Genomic DNA, 18,175 nt, shown 5'->3' on the forward strand with positions numbered 1-18,175 from the left:
TTGACTGACTGACGTTTTGCCAAATCTGTCAGAAACTAGACAGAGGGCCGGAAATAGGAGAGATGAAGAGAGAGATAGAGCAAGCAGAGAGCGAGAGACCTGCTGCTGTGCTGCCGAGAATCCTAAACTTGTCCTGCTCGAGTACACTTTAAAAGCGAGCGCTGGCAAACTGGCAAAGCAAAGTTTAAGGACCTTCTGCCACAATTAAGCAAACGTTGCTAAATGAGCTACATTCTTGGACGACCCCGACAAAATGAGCAATCAAAGTGCGACAAATGGAGGCAGGTGAAGTGAACTTCAGAAAACTTTCTAGGAAATTTGTCACGCATAAGACAGTGGGTTAACTGAAGCAGCTTCAATAATGGCTATTTATTTCGTAAATATATTGATCGAATAACCATTGAGAAGAATACCCCGTTAAATAGTGACAAAAAGTAAAGCGCGAATTGGAACTGAATGGAATCCTGCTGCTTGTGATATATCGAGTTATCAGAAATCACTTCTTTAGCTTCTTGAATAGGCGTGGTACCTTGAGGAATGTACGCGACTTGTTCTGAAGTGGTGTTGGCTCAGCAACAAAATCGTCCGTCTGCTCTCGAACTATCTTGTCAGACACATAGCCTGGGGCGGCTGCCGGCAGCATGAGCGATCGGGTCTTAGATAGTCCAATCGGCTCGACCTTACATCTATTGGCACCAGGCTTAGGCGAGACAGTTACCACATAGGAGTAAGGTCCGGGATTACGCGGACGTTTCTCTGGTTGCTGCTGCTGCTGCTGCTGTGGCAGTTGCATGAGCAGATTTTCGATTTTACTGTCTATGGGCGAATCAGCGGATTTCTGAGTGGGAAAGGAATCTGACCTGCTGCAGCTTCTACCCAGAAGCACACTGGAGGTCGACTTTCCGCTCAAGCAGGTCGAGCTGTACATCTTTTGTAAGCTCGGCCGTGACTCGGTTTGGGGCAGCGAAATGGGCGTCTGCAAGTCGAGAGAGAGGCTCGAAGTGGACTCCGAGATCGGTGCATCACGCTCAATGTCAAATGTGGCCTGGCGCCTGATGCGCAGCTGCTCCAAGACTGACTCAGGCTCGTCGGGCTCGTTCTGCTGCTGCTCGCGCAGCCTTTCCAGCTGAATGCGGATCTCTTCGATCCTTGACAAATTCGGCGACAGATCCTCTGTGCTGACGGCATGTGCAATGGGTGTGTGCGAGTCAGTTTCCTGAGGCTCTGGACTTTTTTCCTCGCCCTTCAGCATGTCCAGCTGCAAGAGCTGCAGATCCGCCTGAAAGTTCAGCTCATCTTGAGCGTCCTTCTCCGCCTCCGTCAAGGGCTCCGTATCGTAAGCCGGTCTCGTATGCTCCAGCCAAGGCAGCACTGCGCACTGCCGCTTGATGCGCTTCATACACTTCTTCTCGCGCTTCGACAGGGCGATGTGCAGCTGGTGGCGACTGCGAACACAGACCCCGTCGACTAGAATGAACGGCATGCCCGAACTGTCGAACTGGGCAAGGTCCTCCAAGCCAGCGAGTCGATCCATGGCAGCGTCATTGTTGTATGCTGTGTTGGCAATATTTGGCTTGCTCGCCAAAGCTGTGCTGCCCAGCTCCATGGCCTCGGTCTTGGTGCCCGTGCGGTTCTTCTTTTTGCTCATTGTGGCTGCGGGCAGGTGGCAGCAAAGCGTCATTCAATTGCCTTTTGGCAGCTAAATGCAAATCAAATTTGTCGCCCAACGAGTGCCACATATGATAAATGATTTTCACGTGGTCTTATGCCAGCTGGCGCACTCATCGCATTTGATTTGCATTTAATTGCAGCGGAAATAATGTGAGACGTGTCTAGACGCCATCATCCGCCCGCCTTGGTGACTTACCTGAACGGCGAATAGTTCCCACTGCTGTACTTCGAAATTTAAATCTCTATAAAGCTCTCCGGCAGAAATCAAATTGAAAGGGATATAAAAAGTTTCCTCAACAGAAGAATAAACAGAGAAAAAAAATTTGTTGCTTTAAGTCCTCAAGCGTCCTTTGAGGCCAGGCGCACGTGCACTTGTGGCTGCCAGGCGCCTGCTGCTTGGCTCCTTCGGATTTGTGGGCGGCGCAATCCGTACAACAAAACTTTACTTTGTTCTGATAAAAACTTAAATGTTACAGTTGCCGCGAGCTGCCGTAAATGCTTGATATCCCCAAAAGGTTAACAGTTTTGGCTGCTGCCGCTGCTGCTGCTGCTGCTGCTGCTGCTGGTGGTCCCGGCTCTGCTCTGCACTGCTTGACGTTCGCTGTGTTTACAGGATTTTTATATTTTTGTTAGTTTTTTGTTTTTCAGTCTTTTTTCGTTTATTTTTGAGAATTTTGCAAAACCACAAGAATTGAAGTGCCCGCTCCACAAACACAGCACCACAATCAGGCAGGCGCACACACACACACACACACAGATACGAGGGCACTCCGTGCGTGGCTCTCTGTGGGTTGTGTAGTCTTCTGTTTCTCGGCCGCTGGCTGCTACATTAGGAGAAGCGAGCTCAGTCGAATTTGGTCATTTAACAGGAATAATTTGTATTTAATGAAATATATGTATATGTGCCAGCAGGTCGGAGCCTTTAAGGCTTGAAATTTGAAATAACATAGCCAGCAAAGGGTCTCAACCTTGATGTCAACAAACAGCCAGCCTACTTTGACAAGCCGAGTTTACCAATTTATATCGTATGCAGTTCATCTGTCTCTCTGCTGTCGCAGCTCCACTCCGCTCTCTTACAATCGTTTACGATATAAAGTGTACTAAAAAAGCTCTCGCATCCCGCCAGCCGAGCCATTTCCCGAAGCTGACAAGAAACACGAGCCCGACGCTGCCGCAGCCGAATCCGATGCCTGGCTCGGCCTCAACGCCACGTTGGCTGTGCCCACGCCAGGAGCCGCTCAGTCTGAATCGGTTGGGTCTACGGCACGGACGTAACAGCGGCTGGCCTGAGGCAGCAGCACGGGCGTTAACAATAATAACTGCGGTTGTGGATTTAGCTGCCAAATATCAACGTCAATTCGACAAGTTGGCATTATGCCGTACGTACAACTCGACACAGCATTGCCGCGTTCACGTCAGCCTGTGCACTCGGTCACCTGTCCGGGCGTGAAAATTATTAGTGTGCAATTGTATTCAAAGTGCGCGGGCAATTAAAGTTTCAGAGCCGTTGACGAGTGAAGTCTAATGGCTGCTTGATGCAAGTCACGACATAAATTGCATGTCCAGGTTGTTAAGCGACATGAATAATACGCAGAAGAGACGGTTATAGTGTGAGTGTGTTTGTGTATGGTAATGACAGACGTGTCAGTTACTCCAGTGGAATTCTAAGTATAACAAAAATAATTGGTTCAGTGGATCACTTCAAGAATATTTATCAAAAATGGAACTGACATGTGGAGCATTGACTGCCCAGAGGACTTAGCGCACCCAAAAACCTAACTGAAATATGTAAGTAATTATGTCGAACCTTTTCATGAAAGTAGTTCCAGTAATTGCCATTTAGTCGCAACTTCAAAGCTCCATTCTAATGTAGTAGTTGTCAACTGTACGTAAGCTAGTCTGTGGAGTCAAACAATTGCATAAACAATGCATGGAAGTGTGTAAATTATTCGGTTACTTCGCCCCACAATAGCAGATACACAATGGGGGCCAGGCTGTGGGTATTGGCAAAGGCAAACAGTTTAGCGTCCCGTCATAAATTCAATTAAAATTCAATCGCAAATATATGCAAATTAAACAAGGGTTAAGCCCGCCATTGAATAACAGCAAACAATGTCTGTCGTATGTTTGAATTGAAAATCTATATACCTCCAAATACATATGCATATACAAACATACGCACACTTTGTGTGCTGTGTCACAGGCTATGCCTCGTTGGGGTTGACTGATCAAGTGGCGCCTTATTAACGTTTCCAGCATTTCTGAAATATGCAAGCCCCAAGGCATCGGCTTCAGTAACACTCTTTCAATATTGTTGCTGCCACTTGAGCGAAACTTTAATTTTTTTTCACACTTTACTTGCCAAAAACTTTTGAAGTTTTGTGTCATTTTTCTTCAAGAATTTACGTCTCAAACATTTTACTTTGACATTCTTCTTTTGTGCTGCGAAAGTTTTATCTTTGCAAATTATACGCATTACCAAGACCTCAACGTTGCCGTCGAGAAGTTTGAGTCTTAATTGGCATGCCATGAAAGCCAGCTATATATTTTTTATTATTAATTTATTAACATTTAATGAGGATTTTCAAATTAATTAAAATAGTAAATTGGCTTAAAATTAAACATGAATAAGTAAATGAATTTATTTTCTAATTAATTTCTATATTTTTTAGCTATCAGACTCAAATCAATTTTATATAAATTTTTTTGCAAAAACTTTGCACATTTTCTAAATGAACTACATTAAGCCGAGTTTCCTTTTGGCACTCCCCTTAATTTCCGGCTTAGACAATTTGCGAAAACACGCCGTCATCTTCTTTTCTCTTCTCTCTCCCCTTCCCCTTCCTCTCCCTCTTGGCGCTCTTAGCTTCCCCTGCTGTTTTCCATCAGATATGACTTTGCGCGTAATTTTAGTTTCACTTTCACCAGAGACAAAAGAAACGGCAGCTGTTTGCTTTTAATTTTAAAGGCAACACTGCTGCAATATGTTATACATCAAGTTTACTTAAGGTTTCACACAACAAAAGTAATACAATATGAAGCAAAATAAACGAGCTCATAACTCATACGCCGTGTGGGCCGCAGCCAACTCGCGGATTTCCCCCACTAGCGTGGGACTTTATTCTTTATTTCTTCCCTTAAATTTATTCCCATACCCAACAAATCTTGTATGAAGCAGTTCATTCTTTGACTCTGCCTGCCTCTGAGCTGCCTGTGCGGTCACCCAGCGGCAACTCAAGCGGCACTTCTGCTGCAACCGCAAACTGTTGGCATAGGAATGTTGGCGAAATTGCTGCTGTGAGTGGGGGTTGACATAAATAACTATTTTTACACATTTATAGTATTGGATATGCGGCGGGTCATATTAAAGCGCCCTTAAATCGTCAGTTATAAATTTTGATAATTAATTAGAAGTCGCAGTTAGCCGAAAAGGTGTCCTGCTCTTATCTTAGTCAACAATTGCTGTTTGCTTAATATTTACACAAACAACCTGCCGTGCCTTGAGCCTCGCTTTGCTTTAAATATTGCAATAAGTAACGAGGCTGTGACAAAGAAAAATAACGGAAGATTAGAGCTCGCCCCATCCTTGTTACCAAGGTCCACAAGCAACGGAACTGTGACAAGAAGTCACCGAATTCCGACGTGCCTCTGCCACAATTCAGCTCAGCATTGTCAACAGAGTTGCCGTGTTGCAGCTGTTGTTGTTGTTGCTGCTCTTGTTGTTTGTGTGCTATGTACTCATTTATATTTTATGAGCCTTGCACCTGAAACAGCAGACATAGACACACGCCAAGGCAGAAAAACTCATACGGCGGAGCCGGCATTAAAAATTAAAGTTTTACTTGTCATTGAGTGTCGCTTGCTTTTATCGCTGCCTGTCCGCTTTCTACTCATATCATATATCGTGTATGTACCATATATGCACTAGCCCTGATATTATTCTGTAGACGTTGATTTAATTTTAGTCTATGCGCATGGTTTACCCACAAAGCCTAGAAATTTTAGACTCTTAAGTGGTAAACACTTAACAAAAATTAATAAGTATAAAATTTTAAATAGGCAAGCAGCACTAAAAAAAAGCATAAAGTTGATTGTGTGCGTGCTGAAATGGCAAAGTGTGTGTACCTGCGCATAGGTAATCATAATTTATTTATTTTATAGTTAGTTTAGGCATGGATAATTTTCAACGTTGACGCACACATAAAAAGGCCATAAACACTTTGCCCACACACTCTCTCCCACACACACACACACACACACACACACGAAGCAGAGACTTTTTTATATGTATGCCGCCATAAACTGGTTTTATTTTGCAAGCATAATACTTATCAAGCGAAACGTAAAAATACGTACATTCATGTTTATTTAAGAGCCACTGCAACACACATACGAGTATCCTGTGTATCTTTTATGAGCTTACGCCACTATATTTAACCACTGTGTGGGCTCAACGCTTCAGGAGACTGACCCAAGGGTTCACTATAAAATAGAATATATAGCCATGTCTAGCAGCTCCGGATGTCGCATTTCAATGAACATTCGTAAATTTGTAGCAGCTGCGCCGTTTTCAAACTAGAATCCAATGAATATTTGAATCCAAAAACTATGTTTGCTGCAAATGAAGCTCAATTGTCCTTTTACTAATAACTTGTTGCCAACAATTAACATTCAACTATTTTAATTAAACAAAAGTTTCATTTGGATTTCAATAGACTTCAATTCATTTATTTACAAAAACAAATTATAATAATAATTCATAAATTATTTTTATTATACTATATTCATTAAACTGCATTCAAGACCCAACCAAAAGCACAAAGCACAAAATCGGATGTTTTTATTCACTTTTAAATGTTTCATAAATTCAATATTTATCAATAAATGATATAAAAAGAAAATCTGATCCTTTGACGTTCTTTGGGTTTACATTAAAATATTTTTTATTAATAAAGGATTTATAGAAAACTATCAAAAGTATTTAATTGATTGTTTTTTTATTCAGTCTAAATGAATGAAGGATTAATAAATAAGTGCTTAAAACGACATATATGTAATACTGTGAATATTCATATTCCACAAAATTTACAGTATAAGATGAACAGAAATAATAAAACTTAATTTATATTATATGCAGAAACTAATTTTACTTAGATAGGTTAACAAATTCTCATTTAACAATAAACGAAATTTCGACTTTGCCACAGTAATATAATAGTTACATTAAACAGATTACCCCATGATATTCAAATGACTGACGTTCAGGCAATTTAAGTGATCCACTTAATTTTACATTCGTTGCTAATGTAAAATTTATATTTAAATTGGATTAAGTGACAAACATTTTGACTTGTGCCAACAACAATTTGGCCTGCCGGATTTTAATGTGATTTTTGGTAATGCAGCTTTTGGCCAGGCCTGCAATACGAGCAGCGACAAATATTTGCACTCCCCAGCATATCCCATGCACTCAAATTGTATGTGTGTGTGTGTATGTCAATTTGTTAATTTTGAGTGTGGGTCCCTATGCGCATTTGAAACCAAAATCAATATTATGCGCAAATAGGCAGCAGCTTGACATCTTTGACATGTGGTCAGAGAGTGCAAATGGGATTTCGTGGGTCAACGTATAAATTTAATTTGTCAGTTGATAGCAGCTTGCGCATTAAATAATAAATAATTGATGTAGCACGCAGTCAATTTTTTCGCATTAATTATCCTTTTTAGGATGCACCAAATAATAGTAGATATGTATGTATAACTAAACATATGTATATATATGTGACAGTTCAAATAAGCTCACACCCGGAATGAAGCACATGACCCCAAAAAGTTAGAGCAACTATCTGAAAGATAAACAACTGCAAACGCTCGGCCAGACCAAAGGGACAAGTTGTCCGGTTGCTTTTGCTTGTTTTACAATAATAAAGTGCGGCTGCAGCTTTAATAACTTTTGCAGCAGCCACAACAAAGTTGCTGATGAAGACGACGACGACGACGACATAGATGAAGCTGTGGACAGTAGAAAAACAAGCAAAAACAACAGTTCGACTGTGGCACTGCAGCCACAGTCCCAGCCAGAGGCGAGACATAAAGCAAGCATATATAGTATTGAGGGGAAAAAATCCACAGATTTGCGGCAAGGCAATGGTTACTTAAAGTGCTGTTCACCCTAAATTCGTAATCCCCCTCGCGAAGTGCCAAAAATGAATAACATTTGGCGTAGCAATGTTTGCACATATTTAAACAAGTTAGGAATTAGCCAACTTTACCTGGAAACGCAGCGGAAAAATGCTGCTCGCGGCTCGCTGCTCCCTGCATTACCTGAGTCTTATAAGTAGTACCAAATTGGGAAGTAGTGCCGCCGCAGCACCCGCTCCCTCTTCAGCGTGCATTCATGCCATCAACCCAGAAAGAAACTTTCGTCGCGCCGTGTCACGTAGTTGCGCCCGTCGCGCAACCCAATTTGGCCAAAATCGCGCTTTGCAATGCAAAATGGCGGCGCTGGCAAAGTTTTTACTGCATAATCGCAGGCGCAGCATTTTTCGTTCCCAGATAACAACAAAAGCAATTGGAATACAAAATAAACTTTCGAGCTGAAGACTCCACAACTTTTGCGAGACTGCGCATAATGTGCCGCCGGGACACGGGAGCGGCAATAGGAACTAGAACAGACAAATTCATCTGCGTCTGTGGACAAAAAAAACACATCAGCAAAGTTTCAGTTGCCAAATGCGAAATGAATGAGAGAATGAGCGGAGAGTCGAGGGAACATCAAGTCGACTTCGACATCATCGCTTTTTATTTAACGTTTAGATTCTCACTTCAGCCCTACTTCCAGTTTCTTTTTTTTTTCGTGTTTGTCCTTTGTGTTGCTTGCTGATTTGTATTTCATTTAAAAGCAAAAGCACGACAAATGTCTCTTGATTTAGAAGCCAGAGACTTAGGGACCCCCGTCAGGGCCCGGCCCCATTTATTTCCTTTTACTTTTCTTTTACAAATTCCATATTGATTTTATGACGATTCGCAAAGCGCCTTTTTAATGTTTTTTCATTTGGAAGCAAGGCCAAATCAGCTTTGTATGTTTGACATTTGAAAGTTCTTATCATAGACTGGGACTTCAGTCCACTTATCTCAGCTTCAATCACTGATAAGCATACTTTCGTATCTGTCTCCATTCAACATTGAGCTGTCACTGCTTTTGACAAGACTCTTATAGTTCAGAGGCCTGTGAATGTCCATGAAAATCGATACTAGTTAAACGACTCGTGGCCAAAAATAATTTCATGCCATTCAACATAACGGGACCTTTGTGTCCCCTAAAAGCCAAGAGAAAGCCAAATAATTGATAATAATTGAATGTGTGTGTGTGCGAGCCATGGAAAACTGTTGATGACCCAAATAAATGTCACTACTCGTTTATTCCATCACAACTTTTGTATATTTTTGAAATACCAAATCTCTTAAGATCTGTATTAAATTTATTTCTGTTCTCTTGCAGCTCTCAACGCGCATTTAATGAGACACTGCCAGTGTCTGCATATGGGACTCGAGCCAACTATAAATGGCAACAGGCTGAAATTTATGCGAAAAGTTGCACAAAGTAATAAGCGCACAAAACAAAACGAAATAAAACGAAACAAAGCGAAGAGAAACAAAAGTAAACAGCAATGCCAACAAATCCCATAAACAAAAGGCGCACAAACTGAAACGAACAACTATCAAATAGGGCTAAAGAAAGAAAATCACTTAAATCGGCAGGAAAACAGATTACGAGGAGACGAGGCGACGACGCCAAGGACGCCAAACGCATTACAATTTCCACCCAGAGCAGGACTTCGTATCATTAGCTGGGCATAGGGGATTATTATGTCATAAATATGAAACACATAAGCGATATACGCATCATTGTGCTCATTTGCTGTTTGCTACAAGGTGAGTGCCGAATTTTCCAACTGAATGAGAACAGGTAGCATAGCAGCCGAACTGACGATGCGAGCGCTGTCGACTCTCGGCTCAGCTTGCCAGTCAATAAAAAGCAAATTGAAGCTGCCGCAGCACAGTCACTTGTTGGGTTTTAACACCTCAAAGCACACACCCACACTCGCACACTCACACAGCCACACACACTCACAGTTATCTCTGCCTCCCACAATGGCTCAATCCGTGCAGCGCCTGTTTCTTTCGCTTATTTCGATTATTCGCCCTGTGAGACGCACGTGCTGCGTTTACAAATAGCAGCCATTCACTGCGACAGAGAAAGTTGCGTGCCATTTGGAGTTTATTTTAAATAAAACAAGATAATTTTCCTAATAGAATATCTGCCTGCCTGTTGAGCTCAGCGCGGGTGGCCCGGCCTGGTGTTCAGGTAGACAGGTAGCTCGCTCGATGGCTGCTGTTGCTGTTGACATTTGTAGGTCGCAGCTCCCTGCAGAAATCAGCCAATGCATCCGCAAATGTTGTGGCTGTGAGGCATGCAGCACCAGCAGGGAGTTACAGCTGCTGCTGTTGCATTGGCATTGGCATAAATTCCAATTCATTTTGCAAATATGTAATCGCACTCAAAGTGCGCACAAAACACACATGCCGAATGGCTCTATCTCCCTCTCTCTCTCTCTCTCTCTCCCACACACACTCTGTTCTCGCACATTGGCTATTTCGTGCTGCGTCAGCAAATTGTGTGGCGAACGTGCGGCAGTTGCAGCCCATTCCATTCCCAGTGCCCAGCTCAATTTGTAAGGGCGAATTTTCTTGCATTTCACTCCCCCCGGCTGCGTATTGCATATTAGTGCAACATTTAATTTCAAGTGCCTTCAAATGATATGCGACTGCTGAAAATTTCCATTCGCATTACTCATACGACCCGGCCGCGGACTCAGCGCACTGCTGCAGTTATTGTTATTACTTTTTCAATTATGTGCGAGCTTAGCAACAATGACAGCTCGCCCAGCCACGGCATCCCTCCATGCATTTGGTGTTATTTCGCTTTTAATTTCACATCGCTTGTCAGACGCTTGTTGCAGTTGCAATTGCAGCTGGTTGCGAGTGTTATGTTATTCATAAATGCTTTGCTGCAAGTCAAGAGTACTTCGCACTGGAACAGGCACAGGCATCTGGCATGTACATACATACATGCATGTGTACATACATTTACATCGGTCATCATGTCAGACCCGTTTAAAGTTGCATTGCAGCAGCAATTGTTGGCGTTGTTGTTTTAGTTTTCCCTGTTTGTGTTTGCGGATTTGCGCCAGATTTGTGTCAACTTGAATACATCAGAAGCGTTGCACAGACTCAGCTGCTTTGTTGTTGCCGGTCGTTGTGGTCCTAAACAAAAATGCACACACAATCGCCCCGCAACGGGGCGTATGTGTAACGCTGCCTTTGAGCCAGCTAAGCGACTGAAAACTGTTGCACACTTTTGTTGTTGTTGCTGTTGCTTGTTGTTAAGCTAGTTGTTTTTACTGTTGTTGTTGTTGCTGTTGCTGATGAGTTGCCGCACCACAGGCCACCATAGAATTTTCCACCAAAGCCTTTGTTGCCGCTCGCTTACCGAGTCAACCTAACCTACAGGCTTTTTCATTAGAATTTCCCTTTGAGAGCAGTTTTTTAATAGAATTGTTTGCGAATACGGCACAAGGCCACGCGTGATCTACAATGAAGTGAATTTTTTCCAGCAAACTAATTGTTGTGTTAGCACAGTTTAAAGTGTCAATAGCTCGCTGCCTGCATGATAAATGTAGATGTTAATTTAGTCTAGACACTTTTATCTGGGCAACAGCAACGCGACAACGAGGGTTGCCGGAGCCTTAATGAGCATCACTTTTAATTGCCTGGCATTTGAATATCTGCCACAGAATTCGTTGTTGATATTGTTGTTGCTTCTTTCTGACAGTTTTCAGTAACTTTTTGCTGATAGGCTGCCAAGCCAGGGCCATTGTCTGCAGCAGCCCTGGCCCTGGGACTGACAGAATTTTGCGCTAAACGCTTTGGCTGATAAAAACTTTCTTTTTTTATCCCGAATGGGCGGCATAATTGCTCGGCTGGCATAGAACTCATTAGTAGAGGAAATCGCGGCTGGGGCTCCCCTCTCTCTCTCTCTCTCTCTCTCTCTCCGTTCCACACTCTCAGTGGCACGCTTGCTGTCCAAGTAAGCCGTTTCGATAGATATTTGGCCAGTTTTATCTGCTAATGGCGGGCTTCATTATGCGCTATTTGGTAACGCATTTCAGCCTGGGATGCTCTGGGCTGCTTTGGACTGCTCTGGGCTGCTCTGGGCTGCTCTGAACTACTCTGAACTGGTGTTTTGAACCTATTTAGCCTATTTAACGCTCCTTTGTATTTTCATCAGCTAGGCAATGTTATCGAGTTATGTTAAGCATTCAGTTTCAACAGATGGCTGATGGTCGGTCACAGGTTCACGTGGTCCGCTGGGAGCCGCCCGATTAAATATGCATTAATGAGCGAGATTATCATACACACTTTATCATGTATTCTGTTTAATGCTTTCCGTCCGATTTGTTGTCCCAGCTGCTGCTCCGGCCAGCGCATAATTAATTTACTTAGAGTGCCTCGGAATGGTGCATAATTTCTAAGCATGAAAGTCGAACTTGTAATTGATTAAAGATTTGCTTCGTTCCAGGAACAGAATTTCCATTCACATATGTATGATTCATAAAATATTTTGTTTGCTTCAACGTGCATTTCCCCATCCAGCACTTGCATTTTAATCAGACTTTATGTGGCTTTGCCCATTGTAGTCCAGACGTTTTGTCCCTGTCGCTTCTGCAGGCGACGCTATTGTCTTTGGCTCTTTCTCCGGCTCTGGCTCTGGCATTGTTGGTGTTGCTTTAGCTGCTGCCATTGCCGTTGGATATGGATATGCGGGTGTTTGAGCATTTCCCCTTTTAATTAATGTACTTTGTAATGTAGCCAAAATGACATGTGTTTGCTTTGTCAGCGCTGCTGCTTTGTGTCAATGTGTGGATATATATGTGGATACTTTTCTTTTTTCCTGTGACAAAGCTACTGCTGCTACTTCCAACTGCTAACTGAGTGGCACTGAGTACACCGTCGACTGGCTATGAAAACATTCGCAGCATTTGCAACTCGTTGTTAGATATTCAAATTTCTCAATTTAATTACGTGTTTTCGGCATTAATTTTTGGCACGTGCCTCATTAAGCCCGAATTTAATTATTCGAAATGAATTTAGCTACTGCAAACAATGCCTACGCGAACTTTTTAATGCCGCAGCCTGTGGCATGCTAAGCAGGAGCTGTAAAATGTTTCCAATGCTTCTCAGCCAATTGCCGAAAATTGCACAGCTTAAGGAGAGAGGTGACTTAGCTGTTTGTTTTAATAGCCAGTCCAGTCCACTGTTTGTGGGCTATTAAATTATTTATTTAAAAAAAAGAAGGACAACACGGTGAGGTGATTTTCTAATTTTACGCTGTATGAACATGGCCCCGGCGTCAGCGGACGAGGATGCGAGCCAATATCCTTTTGGCGCTCGTTCGCTATTTGTAATTTGTGGCCAGGATGTGCGACGTGGCAGCCGGCGTCATAATTTTACAAAGGATTAAGCGCGATTATGTAGTCAGTTATGAATATTTACGAGCCACCCAGCGACAGGATAATAAAACAAGGGCAGTTCATTGGCAGCATTAAAGATCGCCTACATGCGTTTGCGCTCGTTTTTCACCCAACAGTTTTTTACACATAAATCATGCATTTTCATGTGGCAGGCGCACTAATCCGGCATTCATTTCAGTTGACACAAATCAATTAAGCGAATACGCAATGAAAACGCAACGAAATCAAAGCTTTAAGTTGCCTGAAGACAGATTTGCTGTTACATTTTTCAAGTCCCTCTGTTCTTCATCTTTAGGTTTCGCACTGGGCGTGCGCATGATCAAAGTCTCCATACCCGCCTTCAAAATGCGAGGTGAGTCGGCTTTCATGGAATGCCAATACGAGCTGAATCGCACACACGGCCCGCAAATAATCAGCACTGGGCATCGGGAGCGCGATCGCTATACGCCGCATGCCGGAGGCGAGCTGCACTACGTGGACTCAGCGGACATTGAGAGGCAGCCGGTGCACCGGCGCACGCATCAGGGCAAGCGGCAATATCAACAGCGACGACAGCAGCATCAGCCAATGGCCATGCGCCAGTATCAGAGCCAGAGTCAGAGTCAGACGGAGAGACATAATCCTCCGCTGCCAGAGAAGTCGCCCTATGGGCACAGCGTCTACAGAGGCAGCGCAGCATCCGGTTACCTGGGTGGGCGTGTCGGCGCCAGTGTGCACAGCAGTGGCGCAGGTGGGGGTGGCAATGGTGTGGGCGGCAGCAGTAGCTCTAGCGGATCCATTTCCTATATGCCCGACTTTGGCAGAGACGATCGATACGATGAGAGCGACGAGGAGGAGGAGGAGACGCAAGAAGAGGGCGAGTCGCTTTACGCCATCAAATGGTACAAAGACAACGAGGAATTCTATCGCTATGTGCCAAAGGCGCGTCCGCCCAAGACGAGCTACCGCGTGGACGGTGTGCGCGTGATTGTAAGTATGCGGGCGAACAGAGCTCAAAGAAACCCATTAACCAACACCCTCTCTCTCTCTCTCTCTCTATCCCTTCTTATCTCTGCCTTTGTCTCTCTGCCAACAGGAGGAGCTATCTGATGCCAGCCGCGTGCTGCTGCGTGGGCTCACACTCAACTCGACTGGCCTCTACCGCTGTGAAATCTCCGCCGAGGCGCCAAATTTCTCATCTGTGCAGGGCGAGGGTCGCATGGACATTGTGTGTAAGTCAAAAACAAATAAAATTAAAAATAACTAGAAATACAATCAGCAACATTTTTGCATTCCATCTAATGGAGAAGCAAATATTTTGCAAACAAATTTCCTTCTGCAATTACAATTGCAAACAAATATTGAATTGGTACACAGACCACGTTTATTTATTTATGTATATTTCATAGCTGTGGCATTTAGCTAAAGAATTATACTGATAGAGGGAGATAGAGAGGGAGATTTTCAAACAGTTTTGATATGTTTGCCATTTCAGTTTGGGATGTTGACTTACAGTTCGTCATATTTATTGAAATTTTTGCTTTTGTCTGTGCAACTAATGGACTGAATAAACAAAAATGTTATTAAATGTATATTCGAACAATTGAAACATTCAAGCCCTGATATAGAATATGATCAAATGTGCATAAAGAGATTGCATTGCAAACAGAGAGGATTTCTTTCTGTTGGGCTTAGCTCAGTTGAGAGTATCTGCTAGTCAAGCACTTTCAATTTCAACAAAAGCCATTGTATCATACAATACATTACAAAAGAATACACTCACACTCACACACACACATCTGCCTTACAGTTGAACTCGTTTTTTCGTGGAACGGTAAATGCGGCTTCCTGAGCTGTTTGTATTGCGTTTGGAATGCTTTTAAAAGGCCATTCATAAGCTTTAGTTCTATAACAGCATTTTTCTGTAATTTCACGATGTATATTTTTTATTGTTTATCGCATGCACTACTATATGCTCTACATAATCTTCTTCTTTTTTATTTGCCCACATGCATGTGTATGGTTTTTGTATTTGTATTTGTTTAAGCCAAATGGCCAGTGCCAGTGCCTGTGCCTGTGCCAGTGCCAGTGGGCAGGCTATAAAGGGGAATATGGTAAAAGGCTAGTGGAGTAAATGGCGCTAGTGGAGTATGTCGGGCTATATCAATACATTCGGCATGGCAACGGTCGGCAGTTACGGCGGTGGCTCCGAGCCGGCGATTTATAAGTTGAAATGCCATTTTAATGGATATTTCCGCAGCATGGCCGCGAACAACATATTTTGTGTTTGTTGCCAGTTTATGTGGGAATTGTTGCTTTGTTATTTTTACTCTTTTTTATAAGAGCTTTAATACAATTTGAATGGCTTTGCTGCGGGTGTTGTTAATACTTGTAGTCCGTTTTTGCATTACATTTACATTAACAATAAATGCTGAAACAAATACTAGAAAAAGCAAAGAATAATATGTGTAAATAATGTAGTTAATATTATTATGTTTTAAGTACTTAAGTGTGGTATTAAATATCTCTCTTTGTAAATATTTTTTTTAAATAAAATGGAATTATCATCTGTCTGCAATCTGAAAACTTATCTCTATCCTTCCACATCCATCTCTTGCAGTTCTGCCACGCGATGGACCTCACATTAGAGGGCAACAGCACCAGTATCAAATCGGTGAATACTTAACTTTAAACTGCACGTCGGGGAAATCACACCCAGCATCGCATCTACAGTGGTTCGTCAATGACCAGCCGGTAGGTGCCACGCACAAGGATCCAACTTGTTCTCTTACCTTTTACCATGTTTTTCCGTACCTTTTTTGTGCCCTGGTGCGAATGTTGGCTCAACGAAAAATGTTGAAATTATGCATACAGTAAATATTTAAGCTGCTAACAATGAACTGGGAGACGGAGACGGAGGCGAGTGGGTGTGGGTGTGGGAGAATAGTGTCCGAATCCTTGGCACAGCTGCCAATTTAGGTGCCAGCAATGATTTCACGAGCAAAAATCATGCTCAGCTCTGCCTATGCGCACGGCGCGCCCTAACCGCTGCAGTTGCCCAAAGGGCCTTGGAATGGTTTATGGCATGTTGTTAGTTGTCTGTAGGTGTAGCTGGGCCATCCATCTAGCTGAAAGCTCGTTACACGTTTACCGTAGCCGGAACACAAAACGGCTGCTGCCGATCCGGAGCCGAGGCATGAGGCATGAGGAATGAACAGCCAGCCAACAGCCATGGGTCTGGGCCCCACTGCATTTTATAGTCGTCGACTACATGCTACTCAAATTGTGTGAACCGAGGCGTTAAGGTACGAGTTAGTTCATTGTACCATGGTGCTGCTGCTACTCCTGCTGCAGAGCTCGGCCGTGCCTATGCCGTCCACTTGTGTAAATAAAGAAAAAATCAATAGGGACGATTAGGCACGTCTTCCGGTTTATATGCAGCTCCACAATGGGGATTACTTATTGAATAACATTTGTCTAGCAGCTACTCACTATAAGTGCCTGTTAAATGCTGTTTATTTATTTTTTCTTACTGTGATACGCCCCGCCTCAGCTATCAGCCCTCGCAACTAACAGTAACTGTCCGTCAGGTGGAGAAATTTTGCAATTTTGAAAAAGTTTTAATTCTAGCTCGGCCCTCGTTCTGGCCGCAAAATGTCCTGGGCTCTGACTTGGTATGCGGAGGGCATTTTAAATGCCTCCCCGCCTCTATTCGGCAGGGGCTGCCTGCCCAGTAGCGTGTCCTTGTTCAGTGTTTTGTATCAGGACACTGGACAGCTGCTGGCATTTGCAGCATGTTTGTTATGTTAGATCCGAGCCGGGGCACAATTGCGACCGTTTGAGCCTGTTTAATTTATGCGTGCCAAGTTTAAACTCGCTTTCAACTTTGGAATTCGGAAGCTTTGTAATTTTTATGGCCGCCATAAAGAATGGCAAACCAATCGCATAACAAATGGCAGCCATTTCGCTCGCAAAGTGCCAAAGTGCGCCGCCCGCATCCTCATCCTCATCCGCATCCGCATCCGCATTCGCATCCACAACTCCAATTCAAACTCAATCCAAGTCCAATATATGAGCAAAAAGTTCAAGCTATTTATTTTAGCATTTCACATTTTGTATCTGCAGTTCGCATTTCTCTTGTTTATGGCATCGGGGTCTGAGCAAATGACTTCAATTTTTTCACCCCCAGTATATGCGGCATAGTGTGGCGAGGGCCGTTGCCCCCACCCTACGCCCCTCGCAATTTGCTGTCAACGGCAACATTGAAAGGGAGAAATTATAAAGCGTTTGCCTGTACTCGTAATTGCAACCTTCAGCACAGACAACTAAGCATGCCGGGGCAAACAAAAGAGCCATCTATGTACGCTCTTTCAGCGCAGCCCTTGAGCGATGGCCAGACACGTCTGACATACCCCGGCGTATACTTGTTGTCGTTACTCATGCACCATGCGTGTGTGCGGGTGTGTGTGTGTGTGTGTGACTCTAATAACAAAATGCAATGCGGGCATATACTGGAACGTCACTTAACTTTCACTCAGTCACACAGGGCGCACAGATAAGGAAGAGAATGGCAGGAAGAGCGTCAAATGTAGCAAATGACTAAAAGCTTTGCATCCGCGTGTGTCTGGTCTTACCTTGCAGATACTGGAGGAGCAATACCTGCGCAGATACAACGATATCGTGCACAAGCACGGACTAATCACCTCGATACTCGGCCTGCAGCTGGAGCTGGAGCCACGACACTTCCATGACGGCGACATGCGCGTCAAGTGCCTGGCTAGCATATCGCCGGTGTTGTGGAAGGGCGGCCGGGAGAGCATTCTACAGCGTCGTCCTGGCATTATTGACAATCGCGAGACAATGCTGCTGGGTGAGTGGCCACAGCGGGTGTGCTTTAACTGGCACCACCATTTTAATTGCTTTCTCCTGCA

The 18,175-nt window shown here is 43.6% G+C and overlaps 2 protein-coding genes across 2 annotated transcripts in view; one reads left to right on the forward strand and one right to left on the reverse strand.

Moving 5' to 3' along the window:
• Positions 1-340: 340 nt before the first annotated feature.
• LOC108621557 (uncharacterized) lies at positions 341-2,631 on the reverse strand. The gene is made up of 2 exons (XM_018018962.2): positions 1,868-2,631; positions 341-1,653 (listed from the first exon to the last, which is right to left on the reverse strand). The coding sequence occupies exon 2, from the start codon at positions 1,646-1,648 to the stop codon at positions 497-499; it is 1,152 nt and encodes a 383-aa protein (XP_017874451.1). The 5' UTR covers positions 1,649-1,653; positions 1,868-2,631; the 3' UTR covers positions 341-496.
• Positions 2,632-2,893: 262 nt separating this feature from the next.
• The window catches only part of beat-IV (beaten path IV), a 30,040-nt gene continuing 14,758 nt past the window's right edge, over positions 2,894-18,175 (forward strand). Inside the window, exons 1-6 of the mRNA XM_089462563.1 lie at positions 2,894-3,459; positions 9,173-9,606; positions 13,561-14,234; positions 14,341-14,476; positions 15,865-15,998; positions 17,886-18,114. Coding sequence (XP_089318689.1) covers positions 9,552-9,606; positions 13,561-14,234; positions 14,341-14,476; positions 15,865-15,998; positions 17,886-18,114 — 1,228 coding nt within the window. The 5' untranslated portion in view covers positions 2,894-3,459; positions 9,173-9,551. The remainder of the gene's footprint in view (positions 3,460-9,172; positions 9,607-13,560; positions 14,235-14,340; positions 14,477-15,864; positions 15,999-17,885; positions 18,115-18,175) is intronic.

Source organism: Drosophila arizonae, chromosome 2 (assembly GCF_054131065.1).
Source record: "Drosophila arizonae isolate 15081-1271.41 chromosome 2, UAZ_ARI_1.0, whole genome shotgun sequence".
NCBI classification, from domain to species: Eukaryota; Metazoa; Arthropoda; class Insecta; order Diptera; family Drosophilidae; genus Drosophila; species Drosophila arizonae.